This window comes from Aythya fuligula, chromosome 14 (genome assembly GCF_009819795.1).
Source record: "Aythya fuligula isolate bAytFul2 chromosome 14, bAytFul2.pri, whole genome shotgun sequence".
In the NCBI taxonomy this organism is placed as follows: domain Eukaryota; kingdom Metazoa; phylum Chordata; class Aves; order Anseriformes; family Anatidae; genus Aythya; species Aythya fuligula.
This window is the reverse complement of record NC_045572.1, coordinates 14,264,480-14,282,594: the sequence shown is the minus strand read 5'-3', so window position 1 is coordinate 14,282,594 and position 18,115 is coordinate 14,264,480. Positions and strand designations below refer to the sequence as shown.

General features: G+C 53.2%; 1 protein-coding gene across 1 annotated transcript in view; it reads right to left on the bottom strand.

Moving 5' to 3' along the window:
• Positions 1 to 17,588, bottom strand: part of FLT4 (fms related receptor tyrosine kinase 4) — a 34,338-nt gene extending 16,750 nt beyond the window's left edge. The window contains exons 1-10 of the mRNA XM_032197158.1: positions 17,537 to 17,588; positions 16,637 to 16,733; positions 10,160 to 10,434; positions 6,058 to 6,170; positions 5,008 to 5,170; positions 4,573 to 4,712; positions 3,862 to 4,030; positions 3,045 to 3,162; positions 2,257 to 2,408; positions 1,344 to 1,506 (exon numbers count right to left, since the gene is read on the bottom strand). Coding sequence (XP_032053049.1) covers positions 1,344 to 1,506; positions 2,257 to 2,408; positions 3,045 to 3,162; positions 3,862 to 4,030; positions 4,573 to 4,712; positions 5,008 to 5,170; positions 6,058 to 6,170; positions 10,160 to 10,434; positions 16,637 to 16,733; positions 17,537 to 17,588 — 1,442 coding nt within the window. The remainder of the gene's footprint in view (positions 1 to 1,343; positions 1,507 to 2,256; positions 2,409 to 3,044; positions 3,163 to 3,861; positions 4,031 to 4,572; positions 4,713 to 5,007; positions 5,171 to 6,057; positions 6,171 to 10,159; positions 10,435 to 16,636; positions 16,734 to 17,536) is intronic.
• Positions 17,589 to 18,115: the final 527 nt, after the last annotated feature.

Here is an 18,115-nt window from a genome sequence, read left to right as displayed (position 1 = left end):
GTGTACCTGCTACCCCTGATCCCACAAAACTGGGAGGGAAACATCCCAAGGAGAGATGCTGCTGGCATTTCCCGGGGACGTGGTGATAGCTCTTTGGGGCTGAGGCAGGCAAGCAGGGAAAAGAGCCCAAATCTGTCAAAGCCCCAAGATGCTGCAGCTTGTAGGGAACTTCTGAAATGCAGATGGAGCAGGGAGAAGAGGGTCTGCCCAAAATCCAGGGAGGAAGGTGAGGAGGGAAAGGGCTCACAGTGGCAGGGAGGCAGGGGGGAGCTGAACACCCAGGAGCAGGGGCAAGGGCGCGTTGCTGGCAGTGCCGGCGGAGCGCTCAGCGGGGTGAGCACACCGGTGAGTTGTGTAAACAACAGGAAGCCAGAAAGAAGCCTCCTGCATCCTCTGGAGCTAAGCTAGGCAGAAACACGGCGGCCTTGGGAGACACTGCTCATAACTCATGGGCCCCTCTGCTTCCTGACAGGGCCACGGTGTGCTCGCATGCAATGGAGAGCACTCCGGTGTCCCTGGCTCGACAACAGCCTGCACGGGGCTGCAGGACCTGGCTTCCTCCAGGCAACCTGGTGTCCTCTGCCCTGACTGCTCTGGCTACAACTCTCCGGCATTCCTTTTCCCTCTTCCTGCAAGGCCACAGCTAAAAAATACCACTGCAGCCCTGCCTCGTGCTGCCCCCGCTTCCTGGGGAACAGGCAGCGGGCACGCACCCTTCCTGCCTATCCAGTGGTGTTGCTGGCACCACCACCCTCCGGACAAGCTGCCTGGCAGCTGGCAGAGAGCTGGCACTTCCCCTGGATTCTGAACTCTTACAGACCAAAAAACCACAGGGACCTGGGGGCAGGAATGGGGCAAGCCCCGGCTGCTGTCTCAGGGGCTCACCAAGGGGTTGCGACCATTTCTCCTACAATCTGCCTCAGTTTTCCCATTCGCACAGCTCTTGGCAGACAGCCTGAGGGGGCTACAAGCTTTGCCACCAGCCAGTGGGTGTTACTGCAGGTGCTGTGAGGTGTGGCTGGGCCATGGACATCCCCTGCCGGACACAGATGGCTGAGAGGGCAGGGGAAGCTGCGGAAACACTTGGTGCCTGGGACCAGCCAGGCTGGGCAGAAGTCCCACGGGCAGCACAGCAAGCAGCTCTGGTGTGATCCATTCCACTCTATGGGGCAAGTGGATATATGGCACTCTGAACCATCAGCTGCTGCTATCCTCCTCTCACCACATCACGGCTGGAAGGACAAGAGTGAGATGGGGTCTGGGACGCAGCCAGGGTCACAGGGAGCCCATAACTGGTGCTGGTGGCCTGGCAGGATGCGGGTGCTGGGAGAAATAGCACTTACAGGCTGCGTCGAGAGAACATCCGACAGGGCATCCACGGCCTCCACTGCCACTGGATCACCTCCGGTGCTGGGATGCCATAGACCGTGCAGGTGAGGGCCTGGGAGCTCCTCCGGGAGTAGATGCTTGGGGAAGAGGCTTCCTTCTCGTGGATGCGTGGAGGCACTGCAAGCAGAGGGACACAGTGAGGGGCCCCGGGCTCAGCTGCTGCATCCCCAGGCTGGGCACAGCCCTCCCCTGCCTATAGAGAGACCAGGCACTAAAGGACTGCGGCTCTCAGGGCAGCTCCCCAGGAGCTCAGACCTGTAAGGCAGAGTGGGTTATACTTAGGCAGATTCAAATGATGGCATTTCTCCTTCCTCTGTGGGGTGTGACTGTCTGGATACTGCAGCGCTCCCAGTGCTGCCTAGCAGCCCCCAGCACAAGGTTACAGAGCCTGCTGGAGACAAATCCCCAAGCAGCAGCGCCCTTCTACTGCTTCTTGTGCTGGCCCCTGATTCCTGCATGACAGCAACCAACTTCCACCAGAGAAAAGCTCCCCAGGAGCCACGGGACACCCAGGGAAACTGTTCCAGCTGCAGGTTCCACGTGGGTTGCAGCTGCCCTGCTCTCAAGTCCCCATCAGTTAGGATCACCTTCAGCAGCAGCCCCAGCCGCCGTTGGGAAATGCCCTGAGCAAGGACATACCCTGCCCAGAGCAATGCAGCCGGGAACAAAACTGCAGTGTCCTGATTTCCACTCCTGTGCTGCATCACCCAGGCCACAAGGAAGCAGCCCTGCTGTAAACAGAGCATCCCTCCGATGATGTAGGTACCGACTGCTTTAGCAAAGCAGCAGGGACTTGGTCTCGGAGCACCCCAAGGGCCAGGGCCATGGGCTCAGAGCTCTCCCCCTGGCCCCAGCCCCCTCCCTTACCGTTGACAATTAACTGGAGGCTGATGCGCTTCTCCAGCCCTGCCAGCCTGTTCCTCAGAACCAGCGTGTATGTCCCAGCGTGCTGCTCCGACACATCCTTGATCTGCATTGAAGATTGAGATTGCTTGGGAATTAGCTTCCCGTCCTTGTACCTGCGGGGAGGCAGAGACAAAATGCAGCCACGGAGAGGAAGTGTCCCACCGGCAGCCAGGTAGGGGCTTGCTGGTCCCCACCAAAGCACGGTCCTCTCTCGAGGGTCCTCTGGGCCTTCCTCAGACCTGAGTTACAGGTCTGCACATTGTCCTTTGTGGATATGTGTGAGGTTGGCAGTGTTGTGACTTGGCCTCACGCAGGGCCCAAAAAAGCTCCCAGCTAGCTCTGGAGGAAGCGCAGTGGGATGCAGGACACAACCTGCCTCTGTCTCGCTCCTCTGGGCAGCTGTGATTCCTGCTGCAGGGGCATGAGGGGGCAGCTCCTGTGGGAGCTCCATTTGGCCTCTCCAGACAGCAGAGAGCTGCCAAGCCAGGCCAATACCTTTGCTGCTTCTCCCCCATATCTCACATCCTCACCCTCAAGCTGTGCTGCTGAGAGCCAGGGCAAGTGAGCCATGGGGAAATACCCCAGGAACATGGGCAGCCCCTCCGTGGGTGGAAAAAGTTGACATTTAGGACAACCTTGGCCTCAGAGAGACCTAGCAAGGAGGCTAGGCTAGGATTTCCTATTGGGCAGGGGGAAGGAGAAGAGAAGAGGAGAGGAGAAGGTGTCTTGGGCCAAGAAAGGTGCGTTACCACTGGAAGTCTGGTGGGGGGTAAGCCACGACTTTCACGGGCAGCTTCACAGCTTCGTCTCCTGCAGTGGCTTCTATCACTGGGCCCTTCCTCCACTCCACGTTGATGAAGGGCTTTTCTGCAAGAGAAGAGGCAAGTATGGAGGAGGAAGCACAAAGACTCAGGCTGTCACCAAGCTGTGTGCTTCCCACAGGATCAAACAGCAAGGACCAAGGCCAGCTGGGGCACTGTCGCAGCACAGGCAGAACCGACTTTTGCTGCTGTGATGAGGAAGTTAAAATAACTGAAATCTGCTATAGTTCCCTCTTCCCAATTCCTGTTCCCAGCAGAGCCCCTGTTCCTGGAGCAGAAGGGGACAGAGGGATGGGTGCCAGGCAGCACAATGCTGCAGCTCCAGCAGCTGACGAGCTGCCTCTGCCCCTCTGATGGAAACCATCAGGGCTGCAGGGAGGCTGGGCTGACCCCGACTTTTCCACTGCCAGGAGCAGACTGCCCAGTGCTGATGGTGCCTTGTGTGCCTGGAGGTCACATCATGCCTTCCCACTATCATTTGGGCCAATTTGATGTTTGCATTTCTCCCTCTATCACCACACTGGGGCATCTTGCTGAGTGTGAGTGTGCTCCCAGTGCAGTGCTGCAGCGCAGAAGGGCTGAGGAACTGGGAGAAGGCTGGGTTCTCACTAAAGCAGAGTGGGATGGAAATGCAGGAGCCCCACTACTAAGCACTGGGTCGAGCCTTTCCTAAGAGATATGGGGATTACTCTGCCTGCAGCTTGGCTCTGGCCGTGGCTCTGCAAGGGAGCAGAAGGCAGCTTACCGTGCACAATGACATCGGTGCTCTCCTCCAGCATCTGGGCGCCGTTGGTGGCAGTGCACGTGTACTTGCCCAGGTCCTGCTGGCTGACATTGTGGAGGGTGAGGATGCTGGAGAGCTCTGTGTGCGTCTGCAGGGACCGGCGCTCCGGCTCTATCACTGCTCGCTGTGTCTGGTGGGAGATTGCAGAGAACAGGGTGTGAAAGATACCAAAGGGTTAGGGTTGTGCAGGTGGGATCCTCATAAATGCCTTTCTTGCTGTCCAGTGTTTGCCTCTCCCCAGGAAGGCATCTCCACCACTGACTGCAGACGGAAAGGCAGTGAGCCCTGTGTGACTGACTGACCAAGGCTGGGTAGGAGTTTAGCACAGGTTTTGCTCTGGTCTGCAGCCAGGAGCTAGGTTGGAGCCATGTAAGTATGTGAACACCAAAATGCCCTTGGGGAAATCCCTTGTTTCACGGTTCACAAGAGCCAAACTGCCACAGAGTGAAAACACAGGGGGAAGGGATCCCCTTGCAGGCTCTTGGTAAACCTGGGCTGTGAGGCTAGAATAGCTCCTTTTAAGCCAAGGATGCTTGGTCTGTAAATACACTGGTGGAAATGAAGCCAGTATTTGCCCTGCCAATGATGCCAAGGAGAACAGTGAGTGTGCAGGATGGGACAACTCAGAGGGAAGTGTTCCAGTGCATGGGGAGCTGCTCTGTCTGCCAGTACCTGTTTGCCAGGGTAAGTCCACTGGAAGCGGACACCAGAGTTGAACTCGGCCCACACTGTGCAGTTCAAGACCAGCTTCTCTCCCACGAGCAGCTCCATGGCTTTCTTGGGGTACAGCTGGATGTCGTACAGTTCACTCCCTGATGCAGAAGAGGCAAGGAAAAGACATTTCTGATCTATTCATTCTCTGAAGTTGGGATCTTCTCAGAAAAGCAGTACAAAACAGAAAAGCAACCTGAGAATCTGCAGCTCGGACTGTGCAGTTACAGGAGGCTTGGGCGTGAACTTGTGCTGCTGAATATATCTCAGCATGGCACACAGCAGAGGAGATATAAGCACACTGCAGAGTCTATGGAGCTAGACAGGGCCGTAACAACCCCATGAACTACACCAGAGGACTGCAGACTGTCCCCCCGCACTTTCCCAAACCTTCACCTGCTATGTGGATGATGAAGAAGTTGGATTTGAAGACCTTCTTGTCGATGACAGTCTCACACTGGACGAACAAGGAGTCCCTGATCAAGTGAGTGGGTACCTGCACACCTTTCTTGTTGTCCCAGAAAACGCTTTTCCTGTCGGGGTGGATGAGGGAATTTTGCTGGAAAAAACAACATGTTTGCCAAGTGAAATGAAAGGGTAACAACATTCCCACCCCACCTCTTTCATGCTGGCTAACACCTCTCTTTGGTGGAGCGAAATTATGCAGCATCACGCTACGCTGGCCTCCTGCTCTCTCCCCCAGAGGGTTTGTCATCTAGGAATTGCAGCCTCCCCTAAACCCCAAGCGGCTGTATCCTGCACTGCGAGCCTCCCCATCCGCGGAGAGGGCCAGAAACTTCCAGGAATGGAAACTGATAGTGATAGCTAAGGAAGCTGATGCTGATGTCCCAAACATCAGCCCAATTGGGATGAGGGCTGACCTTGGGTAGTGTCCTTCCCGGGCAAGGCAAAGGCCCCTGGCCCCCGGAGTGTCCCTGGAGGCCTTTGTACAATAGTAACACTCATCCTGGAAGGATGTATTTGCATTGTAAAAAAAAAAAAAAAAGAAAAAAGAAAAAAAAAAAAAAAAGGTATAAGCAAGCTGATAATAGAGTTGTTTTTAGTCAACAGCCCCAGAGAGCTGCAGCCTCCTCCCCATGGGGATGCTGACCACCTAGAGGGTTTGCAGATCACAGAGACCAGAGCAAAGAGGCGATGCTATGGGATTAAAACAAAGTCACAAAGTCTTGTTTTGTTTCATAGAGCTCCAGGGAAGAGGAGCACGGTTGGCAGGAAACCCACAGGATCTGCCCAAGGGAACTGGACAACACTGCTTCAACCAGCAAATAAAACGAGGAAGCCAGTGGCTTGTACTTTCCACGGAAAATGTATCCCATGCATTTTCCATTCCTGGCAGTGCCTGTCCTGCTTCCACTCAGGCAATTAAAAATGCACAACAAATGCGGTGCATGTCAGTCCCCAGCCTCCCACTAAAGGAGCTCTCACCGAGATCAGAGTGACGTTAAGGTCTGGGATGGACACCAGGCATGGTACCCAAGTGTTCTCCTTCTTGCTGATGAGGAGCGTTTCCGGCTTGTTGATAAATGGCTGTTCGTAATCTAAAAGACATAAGGAAAAGAAAACTAAAAAGAGGCAGGAGAAGAAGTGGGAAGAGGGAGGAACCAGAAGAATAGGAGGCTTGCTGGCTTTCTTTGACGCAGCATGAGCTTGCCAGAGGGAGTGGTGCTGAGTGGGTCAGCCCCACCTGCGATGTGCAACAGCCAGCAGAGACACCCTGAACGCAAGGGGAGCAGCCTGGGTGGGTGCCTGGGCTGGCCAATTCCCCCACACCAAACACTGGAGCAAAACACTGGTGGAGTGGCACTTCTGTGCCATTTGGGCAGTGCTGGAAACAACCTCCCCTTTCCTGGTCCCTTTGAGGTCTCTGCCTGGGTCTGACCCTTTGTGAAAGCGGCGGTGCTCAGCGCCTGCCCAGCTGGTCCTGTGCATGGCCCCGTGCTGGGGCTGTGCCGCCCTGGCGCGGCGGCAGGCAGCGCGACCTTCCAGGGCGAGGAAGTGATCCGCAGCTAAATGGTATGCAGATGTCATCCTGCAGCCATCCCGGCCGGCAGATAAACAGATGAGCTGAGATTTCCAGGGCTGCCACCCCGCTGCCTCCTAACTGCAGCAAGCACAAATATTGACAGGAAGAGCCAAACCGCCCGAATTAATCAGCAAAGTGACTTGGAGAGTCCAGGGGCATCACACTGAACTCCTCCACGTGGAGCCAGCACCGAGAAGGAATGTGTTTGGAGAGGGGTCTGTCCTGTCCTGCTCAGCACGTTGCCTCTGTGGGGCTCATTGTGCCAGGCACCAGCTAGACACAGAGCACCAAGAGCTGGCAAGCCAACAGGGCAGCACAGAACACTGACCCTGTTTTGGGTTCTTCCTTGCTGGAAAGAACTGGTGGAACCAAGATGCAAAAGATATTTCTATCCTAAGCTGTGTCCAGACAGAGGGTCAGAAGGGTGAGGCTTGTCTTGTAGTACCTCACCTGTCTGGCAGTGCTTTTCTTTAAAAATTATATTTCACTTTGAAGGGTTTTCTACTCTTTGGACCCTCCCACACAGGGCACAGCAGCAGCAGCAGCCCCTGAGGTTGACTAAGCGGGATGAAGACAAAATTGGAAGAGAGAGTGAATTACAAGAGTGCTTGGTGTCCCCTGGCAGTGCCTCACTGATGGATGATTTCTTCTGAAATAGCAGCCCCCGCCTGCCCACTTCGACAGGGACACGTGCATCAAGGGATGCTCTGAACGCAGACTGCTCCCTGGTGCCTCTGATGCCTGCTCTGGGCAGCATCTTTCCTCTGTAAGAGTCACGTCTGTGGAAGCATCCACCCAGCATGTGGTCATGTCTGGATTCATTAAAGGAAACCATCCCCTGGGTGAGGGGGGGTCCATAAGGATGCGGTGGGTCCCCACCTGGGAGATCAAAGATGAAAGCAGTGATCCCCGTTTGGGGATTCTGCTGCTCAAGTCACATTAGGTCCAACTCAATCCAACCCAGTGCTCCCACTGGTAAGTGCATAAAGGAATTTATTTCATTTTTTGGTCTATAAAACCGCTGCTTCAGTCATAGTCAGGCTGTAAAAACCTGCTCTGGGTGAAACGTGCTTTTCTACAGCTTAGGGGAAACAAACCACACACAGGAAACGTGTTGGTCAGCTCTTAGTGAAAATACGGGTGCCCACAGAATCCTTATCTTTGTTTCCTGGGGTTTTGTACTAGCACAGAATTGCTGTCTTCTGAAATCACAGATTTGTTTCAAAGTGTGAACATGTTCCTCATTCCCCTCGCAAGCTCTGGGCACGTGAGAGGGAGGAGGCACACAGCTGCCAGAGGTGAGAGGCTCTGAGGTCCCCTCCAAGCTCACAGGGTAGCCAAGAACTGACTGATTTACTGGGCAGGTCCTGCTGCCAACAAGCTCGTGATTCATGCACTACCTCCCCTTCTGATCACATCCCATATTTTCTATAAGGCTGTCTTAATGGGTCGGATGGGAACAATTTAGCGTCGTCTTCATTAATATATGCTAAGCCTTATGAGATGGGGGCTGTACGTATCCTATTCCACCCTGATGAGGCATTCCGTATGGTTACAGCACTATCTGTAGGTGTAATAAAATCCACACCTAACCAGACATGTGGGAAATGAGACATGAGTTCACTTGAAAACTGAGTTGCAGGTAACATACAGAAGAGCCCATGTTTCCAGCCAAACTCAGATATTTTGCTCCTGGCAATTTCACCAAGCTCTTAACATGAGAAATGAGGCTGGTGGATAAACCCGAGGTCTGATCGTGCTGTCTCCGAACATCCCCAACACTTACATCAGCCCTTCCAAACTCTCCAGGGACAGTTCCACATTGCAGCCCAGTTCAGCAGGAACAGGCAGGGTTTTATCTGGATGCTCTGCACTGGCTACGGTTACCATATGCCTGGGTTTTCCTGGACATGTCACTTCTCCTGCCTGGGACGTCTGTCCAGGCGGATCCTGAGGTTTCCTGGATGTTTGATAGCCATAACAGGGCACAGCCTGATCGGAATGAGCGTGAGCATGTGTTTTGTAGCCCTGTGCAAAGCAACACTGGGAGGTGTTGGCTGGATCTGCTGCACAAATGCTGTCCACAGGCGCCCTGTGAGTCCCATGCACCCTGACAGCATGGGATTTATCGCCCCTAAGCTACATCCTACATGCACACTTGCTGTTCTCTGGTAAACAGGAGAACCATTACTGAGCTGTGGATGAGGCTGGAGGTGAGAAAAGGTGGACAAGGGGACAAAGAAAGTGGCATTTGTAGGATTGCACATCCACACCTGACTTGAAACACTTGGAGATTCAAAATCCAATTTTTTTAGAAGGGAAATCCACATGCATTGAAAAACCAGGGTCTTGCAAAAGCACACCCTGCATGCAAGCCTGTTAGGTTGTACTTATTTTCGTACACACACCTAAGCAGCTCTCTGCCTCCATCCTGATGCAATGCTCAAGAGCATCTGAACGCCCCGGTCCGACTCACAGATGTCTCCTCACAACATTCCTGGGACCCAGGGAAGGTCTGTCCTGTTCTAGGATGCGTAGCAGAGCCCCCAGTAAGACGAAGCAATTGCCCAAACAGACTCCAATTCCTGTCCAGCAGCTGCCCAGCTTTTTCTGTTGTGCCCCTACGTTTTTCTGTGCATAGTTGCAGAGGCAAATTTGGCTTTGCCCTGGGACTTCTGAAAAACGCATCTCGTGTGTCATGACCTGCCTGGCTCGTGACAACTGCACCAACTAATAAATGGGGGCGGAAAGAGAAATAGCTCAGCCAACTGTTTCCAGGGGACAGTGCTCATTTATCTTTCTGGAGTGTGCTGCAAGCGGTGGGGGAGACAGCGAAGGGGGAGCCCCTGGGGCACACAGGGAAGCCGAGAATTGGCCCCACAGCCCCTTGCTGAGCTGAGGTCTGGGCTCCAAGCTTGGCAGAGAGCCCTCCTCCTCAAAAACACATCTCTTAACCCTGTCTACACAAGGCAGCTCCTGTGCAGACGAAATGGAGAGGAGCGTGTGGGGCTGCCATAGGGGAGCAGCTCCAGGGTCATTCCAGCTTGGGGACAGGAGGAGGCTGCACACAGCGAGTTTGTGCTGCTCCTCCTCTCGGTCTCAGCTTTATGGAGCATTATCATCCCTAGCCCCGTTCTGCCTCTAGCATCTCTGAGAGCCCCCAGCTGCCCAGAAGCTAACTCTTGTGCTTTTTTTAGCGGCAGAGCGTCTCTGAGGCCTGGCTCTCGCTCCTTAAATTCCTGCATTCCAGCCTGGCTGGAGTGATGCCCCCAGGCCGGGACATAATTGAATCCCAGGCGCTGCTGCCATCCCCCAGAAGTGGACGGATATTGCTTTCTCCTCAGTGCGAGGAGCCAGCCCTTGGCCCCTTCCCCAAGCCTGCTGCAGCCCCACTCTGCCCTGGGAAGCTGGCGGGCACGTCGAGCTTTTTAAGCTTTCGGATTTTGTGCTGGTGCCTGGGCTGCACCTGAGCTCCCCCAGCACGCGCCGCCGGATGGCTCTTACCTCTCACGAAGACGTAGGCGCTGACCGCTGTGGTGCCCTCGATTTTGGCATCGATGTACTTGTAATAGCAGCGGTAGTAACCCGTGTCGTTCGCCTGGGTCTCCGTCAGCACCAGGACTTTGCAGTACGGCTTCGTGCCGGTGCCCTCGCAGTCTTCTTCCCGGATTGCCCGGCCAGCACTGGGGGCTGCCGAGGCCATGAGCTCCGTCTCCTTCTCCTTCCCCGTGGGGTCCACCTTGCCCCCAGGCCACGACCACTCCAAAGGATGCTGTCCTCTGGACGTGGGCAAAAAGGAGAGTTAGCTTTGGGGCGAGCAGAGTGAACGTGGTGGGGGTTTAATGGCCCCGTGCTCTCCTCTCACGCGCATGCACGGCTCTGCTCATAACCCAAATAGCTGCTGCTCTCGGGCTGTGGCATGGAGGAACAGCCCTCCTCCACGGAGAAAAACAGGTGTGAGGAGGTGGCAAGCAGCTTCACTCAGCACCAGGCAAGCAGAGGCTGGCCCCCTTCCCCGGGTCACCTCCTGGGTATGCAAGGTATCAGCCTGCTCAAAAGCAAGTCTCCTGCTCCCATGACTTTGCCCTACTGATACTTAAAATGGTACCGGGAGCCATACAGGGCCCTGAGGGAAAGGATCCATTTATTCTCTATTCCCTCTCATTATTAAAAGGGTCCAGAGCTATTAAGAAAACACACGGATGTGATGAGTTCCCTTGGCTCAGTGCAGCTGCTGGCTGGGACTCATGGGGTGATGAATGGAGTGGGAAACAGAATGAGGGAAGGAGAGCAGACTGGAAAGAAAACGAGGAAGAGAAAAGCAGGGGGGAGTCAGGGATAAAGGAGAGCGAGGAGAAAACAAAGGGAGGCTCAGCTGATTGCCTTCTGTTCAGCTGCCGGCTGTGTTTCCTTCCCTACTGCCATGGGAGGGGGTTCCCTGCCCTGCCCAGCTCTCTGCAGCCCCCCGACCCCATCCTGCTCCCCGCTGGCTGGGGCTGCTGCCCCTTCCCTTCCTCCGCAGACCCGAGGACAGGCACCCAGCTGCAGGGCACGACCGCAGAGCCCGTTTCCCAGCATTGCACCCAGAGGGGCCCAAGGACAAACAGCAAAGTCCAGGAATTGCAAGAAACCTCCAGACAGAGCGTGCTTGCGTGTCTTTATACACGGCCAAGGATCTCCAGTGCAGGAGTTTTGTATACGCACATGTACGCACGGGTGCCCTACCACAGCTCGCTACAACTGCACTTGTTTACTACAAACAAAACAAGCTTTTATTCCGTGCTGGAAGTTTCCTCCTGTGAAATCAGAGCCCCTTTCAGAAGATGGCCCAGTGCACGCTTGAAAGTTTGCCAGTGTAGCTGAGAGTCACTTAAGAATGCGCGGAAAAGAAATGGAAAACAAGAAGGCATCGCAAGAGACAGCTGTGGGGTAAAAAATGGCTTTTTGTCGCACTGTTTGCTCTACTAGGGGAAACTGGGTTCATCTTTTATGCAAGTTGGGAATGGGCATGTTGGCACAGGCAGCTCCTCTGCCAGGGGACTGCCAGGGCAGGTCTGGGGCAGATGCTTTTAAGCACAGCCAGACCGTGACTGTCATCAATAGCCGGATCCTGATGGCAAGGGACAGCGAGGAGGAAGCAAGATAAGGTGCCATGGGAGGGCACAATGGCTCAGACGCAGTCAGCACAGGATTTCTGTCCAAGCGTGGTGGAAAGACGTGCCCCTTTGTGTTCGTCTTCAGCAGCTGATTGGTCTTCCTGCAGATTTTGCTCTTCCAGCTCCCGCTGCCTGGCTCACCGCAGATGAGTTTGGAGGTAGTGTGCTGCAGTGTCCCCGTGCCACCAGCTACAAGGGCTCTGGAGGCACTGACATGCTCCTGGGGACGGCCCCTCTAACACAGCTCAAACTTCTGCAGTCATTAAAAATGCCATCAGTGCCTGAGACAGGGCAAGAACTACAGCCCTGGCAGTTTGTGCACATGAATCACAGCAGGCTTTTCCAAGGGATCAGTCTCACAAACGCTTCAATAAGAACAGAATTGTTGAATTTTGAGTTTTTCCCCTCCTATGCGTGCACGCGGAAAAATAATAGTAGATCTCATTTCCAAACCAGTAACATCCAGTGGCCTCTGCGCACACCCATTGCTCCTGTGCCATGTCCCCACTGCATCGGGTGCAGAGTGCATGAGAGCTCCAGGTCCCAGTTGTGCAAAGGAGCCCCAAAGCCCTTTGCATTTGCTCAAGCATTTTTGGCACTCTGCGTGGAGCAGAGTAATTGTACAAGTCTCCAGCGTTTCCGCTTTCAGTTTGTTTACCCGCTGGGATTTTCACGCATTATCAGATCCACTTGTTTTTATTAACCATCAAGGCCAGCAGTAGCTGAGTGACACGTATTTATATAAACACGGATGGGCCAGTGCAAACAGACCTGACAACCAGCCTGCGGGCGGCTCTGAACTGAGGCATTCCTTGCATCATGCGCTGCTCAACCAGCTCCAGTGGGGACACAATGCGTAGCTGTTAGAGTCCAAGTTAGTGTCACTGCTGTGTTAAGAGGACTGGAAGAAGGCAGCGATGAGGGCAGGCCAGGCTCACCTGGATTTTTCTCTGAATCTACCCTCTGCATTTGGGAAAAGATCCAGGCAATAGTTTTGGACTGTTCCTTCCCTCCTATTTGTCACCTTTGAAGATTTTTTTTTTCTTCCAAGTTGTTTTCTTTCAGCTCAGTGATAACATGTCTCTGGGCGACGGAGCCTGCTGATGCCAGCTGGAAACAGTTGCACCGTAGGCTTCTTTACAGCTGTTTTCCTAAATCTTTTCGGGACAGATGCTCTTCAAAGGAGACATTACAATTGGCACCACTTTTCTTCAATCCTCTTTGAAGCTCCCGAGTGTGGTATGATGGGCAAAGCTGGCTGTGGCTTAGCTGGGATAAGACAGATCCCCCCCTCAGCACCACAGAGGATGCTCACAGCAGCCACACGTACGTAGGAGAGAGCAGCAGGTGCTGTGTGTCCCTGCACACTGCCCCAGAGCAGCCATGGTGAAGCATTGTCTTGTCCTCAGGCTCCTAGAGCCTCGCCGCAGTGCTCATTTCCTCTGCAGGAGCCAAGAGGGCTCCAGGGTCAAATACTTCCTTTCTGCTAGAGTAGGGTTTGTGCATCCACAAGCATCTGCAAGTCGGCTCTATCAACAAGTCATTAGGCAGCAAAGGACACCCTTGCCCTCCCCTTTCTAAATACCAGGGCTGTGTGATGCTCCCTCTCCAGCCAAGTGCCCAGCACCTGCGGGATACGATGGGATGGTTGGGGCCGGGCTGGCACAGCCAGGACCAAGACAATTCCTCCAGAGGTTTCTGCTTTTGTGCAGCCAGCTCCTGTGGGCTCTGCTCCAATATTCATGAGGCAGAACGGCACAGGCTCTCTGCTTCTCCCCAGCACAGGCTGCCGAGGGCATGAATGCAAAGATTCACAATACGCTTTCCTTCCTTCTCAGGATGGGAGCTAATAAAAGACGCACTGTCCATCGACTCCTTCACCCTGCTGTGCCACATGCCTCAATCAAGACATCACCGTGGCTCTCTGCCAGCCCTGGCATGATCTGTATTTTTGGGAATGCTCCTACACAGGTCCCCTGCTCTGTACAGACTTTTCAAGAGTGCGTTGCACTGGGTGATGGGGGAAATGTGCCTGCATGCAGGGACATTTGAAAAAGCAGAGCATCCAGTGACTCCTCGTGGGTATGCTGCATCTTTGGGCCTCTGTTAAACATGCCCAGCTCCAGAAGGATCACTTATCCCATGGCCTGGCACGGACTCCTGTCACCGATGAGGCGAGGCGGGCTGTGGGTCAGGAGAGGGGCTGCAGAGCTGCGGGTGTGTGAGATCCAGGCTGAGCTGCAGGGGAGCCTGAGAGCGCAGCCGGCTGCGGGACTCTCACGCTCAGTGGGTGAAGCTCGAGAGGTCTCTGAGGAGTCTCACACGGTGGGGGTTTGAGCTCAGCTTTCTGCTGCAGCACTGCTTCGAGCGCGCCCGTGCTCCTGGCTCCAGGGCAGCTCGAAGAGCAGCCAGAGGACATTGTTCTCAAGGGAAGAGCAAGGTCAAACTGAAGCCACCTCCAACGTGATGCTCAGCAAAGAATCCCTGGATCCTGGACATGATTTTGTACTTGTTTCTGCCCTACCCTGCCCCATCACCCTCTCCTTTGCCTGTTCTCTTGGTGGTCTGCGTGTTTTTCCCTTTAGCTCCCATTAACACAAGCCAGGTTTTCCCAGGGTGGGCCATGGTCCAGAGGAGAGGTTGGAGTAGCAGCTGGGTGTAATTAGAGATCCAGGGACCAGGAAAGATTTACTTTCATTCAAATGAAGTAACTGTGTCCCACAGGCAAAATCCTCTCCTCAAGACATCAGACAAATTCAGGCTTGAGGGCTCACAGGGAGATGGGGAACCTCTGAGCTATGCAGGAGGTGCTGAGACTTGTCACCTGTGGATGGTGTAAAGGACATTGTACAACCCCAGAGGAGCACATCTGGAATAGCAGAGGCAGGGGACAGCCAGGGAGCACATGGACAGAGGGTGTGTGGGTTTTAGTACTGTTTGCAGATGGCCCTGCTGCTCTTCAGATGTCCAGTTCAGTCACACATAGCATCTGTGAGCCAAGGGCAGGAATGTTCCTTGTTTATCTCAGCTGTGTCCATGCCAGTACACTCTGTGGATGCTGCCTATTGAGCCTGAAAGAGAAACCTTGGCACTTCAGCAGGAAATGGGGAGCTTGCTGCCTCTTGGACAGCCTCTGCAGCTTGTATGATGTTCCCTGAAAGGGCAGGCCATGCAGAGTCAGTGCTGGAAAAAAGGATTTTTTTTTTTTCTACTTCGTGGGATTTTCCTTCACACTAATTGATACCTAACAAGTGCACAAGGAAAGGGCAATCTTGTCCTTCCCAGTCCAGGAGGGTGACCTGAAAAGAAAGGCTTTCCAATTCATGTTGCTAAATAGGTACTTTCATGCCTGACTGCGGAAGACACTTTAACAATACCTTGAACTTCAGTATGTCTTTTAGCCTTGGGTCAACCTGCAATCAACAGGGCTGTCCCTGTTATGGATGTCAACAGGTCATCCTTCGGCTTCCCTGCCTGAAGCTGCATTAACAACACAGATGTGTTTCGTTGTACACGGTGAATGTGCAGTGGGTGACGGTGGCCAGAAGTGTCTTGGGTGGCCTGGGCACACCTTGCTGGGTCTGCTGCACACAGGGTGTCCCTATATCTAGTACTACACGTGAGGTACAACTTGAGAGGACTGCCAATATCTCTCTGGGGCTATGGCACATGGGGGAAACAGACGTGGCCTTGTGTGCTAGGGCAGCGACCAGGCAGCATGAACAGGCACCCTGCTCTGTGGGAATCAGAGGGGTCACCCTCCTCAGGCCACCATATGAACAAGCCCATGAATGCTTAGCTTCCCAGACTAGGTGGAGTCAGTTCAGTATGGACATAACAGTCTTTCCTCTGTCCCTATTCCCTGGTTATGAACGGATTCACAAAGTAAGAGTAATGCCATCTGTTCCAGGAAAAGTTAAATATGTTTGTGACAAGACATGAACACAATACAAGCCAAGCGTTTGTAGTAATTGCTCTGTGGTTATATATAACACAGAGAAATACCCATTTGAGGCCCCGCTGAATTTATACCCCCATTGGGCCCTAGCACTCAGATCCCAGGCAGAGATCTACTTTCAGCTGCTGGAGGGAAACTCCAGCTTTGTCAGAAGAACTGACCCCCAGCCTTTTTTTTTTTTTTTTTTTGGTTCTTTTCAAGATAGGTAGCGGTGAGAATACACACAGCCAAATGCTCAGCATGGGACAAATCAGTTTAGACACAATACCACAGACCCACAGTCTCCAAAGTGACCAGGGATTCTCTTGGTCCTTTCAAAGAAATATTCACCTGGCCTGGCTGGGGCTTCTCTTCACCCCTGAGCGTACAAGGCAAAGCATTAAATCCCAGAAAAGTTGGCAGCCTCTCACAGCAACCACTAAGTGTAGCTTTGCCTTCTCCCAAGGATGTTTCTCCATGTCCCCCAGATGACCTGCCAGATTTAGAAACCAGAACTCCAACCCTAGCAGTCCCTGATGAGGTGAGAGCAAGCAATGTCACAGAAAAGACCAAAAGAGTTAGGAAGCCAGTTTCCCCAAAAAACTTCCAAGGAAGCTGTCAGATCATGCAAGTGCTTCTCTACCTTCCTTCTGCCTGCAAGACTACAGCAGAGGTTATCACCATCTCCTTTGAGACACCTTCAGCTTCTTTTTCAATTAATTAATTAGATGAATTCACACTGGGTTAATGTGGCAGACTTCTAGCCAGCCGTGATAATTTGCAGGTATGCTGCAGCTAAAATCTCTCTGATGGGCTTTCCTTCCCTGGTCCTCCAACACCTACAAGGTACGAGCAGCCTAGGCAGAGCCGTGTATGTTTGCAGCTTACCTGCAGGTGATGGTCAGCGTGTCCTTGGCGTTGATGACGTGTTCCTCCTCGGTGATGCTAAGAGCAGGGGGGGTCATAGAATAGCTGCTCACGAGATCTGGGGAGAGAAAGGAGAAAAGGGATGATGCAAACATCTGCTAGTCTTGACCCACCACTGTGGGCAGCAGCTAGCTGGGCATCACAAGCCCAGACAGGAGCAAAGCCTCTTGAAGGAAACATCTCCTACAAGACTGCTTCTACAAGATAATTTAATGCTAGCTCACCGGGACATAAGAGATTCATTTGCAGCCCTCCTAGTTCTAGCAAGCAGCTCTTCAACAACATCTTGAGAGCCAGGGCCTGACAGCTCCTGGGTCCAGATGGATAGACTAGCACAGATGAAGGCCAGAAAAATAATGGAAGACCAGAAATCAGGGAGTCCAGTGTTGGTTGTTTCTTACCAGGTAACTTAGGCTGAGTTCACTTGGACTACCGCTCTGAAATGATCGTATCTGCTAACCAGAGAGAGTCTTGCAGGCAATTTTTCTGTACATATGGAGTTTGCTGTAATCAGGAGGGACAAAAAAATCCACCTGTGCAGACACCACAAATACAAAACTCTTGTATTTGTACAGAGAGGCTCTCAGGAAACAGCAGACCCTTCTCCTGCCAGGCCCTGTAGTTACCTGAAGGGGACTGTACCTTTGGGGATTACAGCAGTGCCCTTTCCTTTGCACCACAGGAATTTCAGCAGTGAAATTATCCAGGCTTACAGAATGCGCAAATAAACATTATCACACACTTCTTCTCCCAGCTTTTGTCTGGGAGAGTCCCACTTCCGGTGTGCTTGCATCTCCGGCATGCAAGACACGCACCCTATGTGAGCTCCTCATGGACAAAACATCTTGAAGTACCGGTTACTCTCAGAGACGTACCCGTTGTTTTTCATTAGCATGGTGCTTCTGACCGTCATTACTTCATGATCTTTATCTTAAAACTCCAGCTTCTGGAGACGCAAGATAATTTAAAAGAAACAGTGACTGCAAAAGCAAGCAAGCAAACTAACCAGAAATAGAGAGGGAAAAAAAGAGTTGTGAAATGTGAAAGTGCGACTCAGGTAGATGCTAAATGCTAATGAAGAGAAGATTGCAATAATTGTTGCTAGCTTGATTTTCTATGGAAGTGTGAGGTTTTTGCACATGTGCTCTGCTCATGTCTGTCTCCTTCCTTCATACCATTTAAACCCATTTATCAATTACAAAGAAACCTGGCAGAGATCTCAGGCACACGATGTTTCCAGGGGTTTCACAACCAGCTGGAACACCACATGATACCTTGAAACCATGGCCTGAGGACACAGGCCTTGAAAAAGCAGAGCCACACCTGCGGGGAAGGCTCCAAACCTGCCCCCAGCTCCTAGGGACACCAAATGGCCGCCAGCCCCTCTGGCACCAGGCCTTTGAGGGGCAGCGTGAGGAGCCAGGGCTGCCGGGAGAGGCC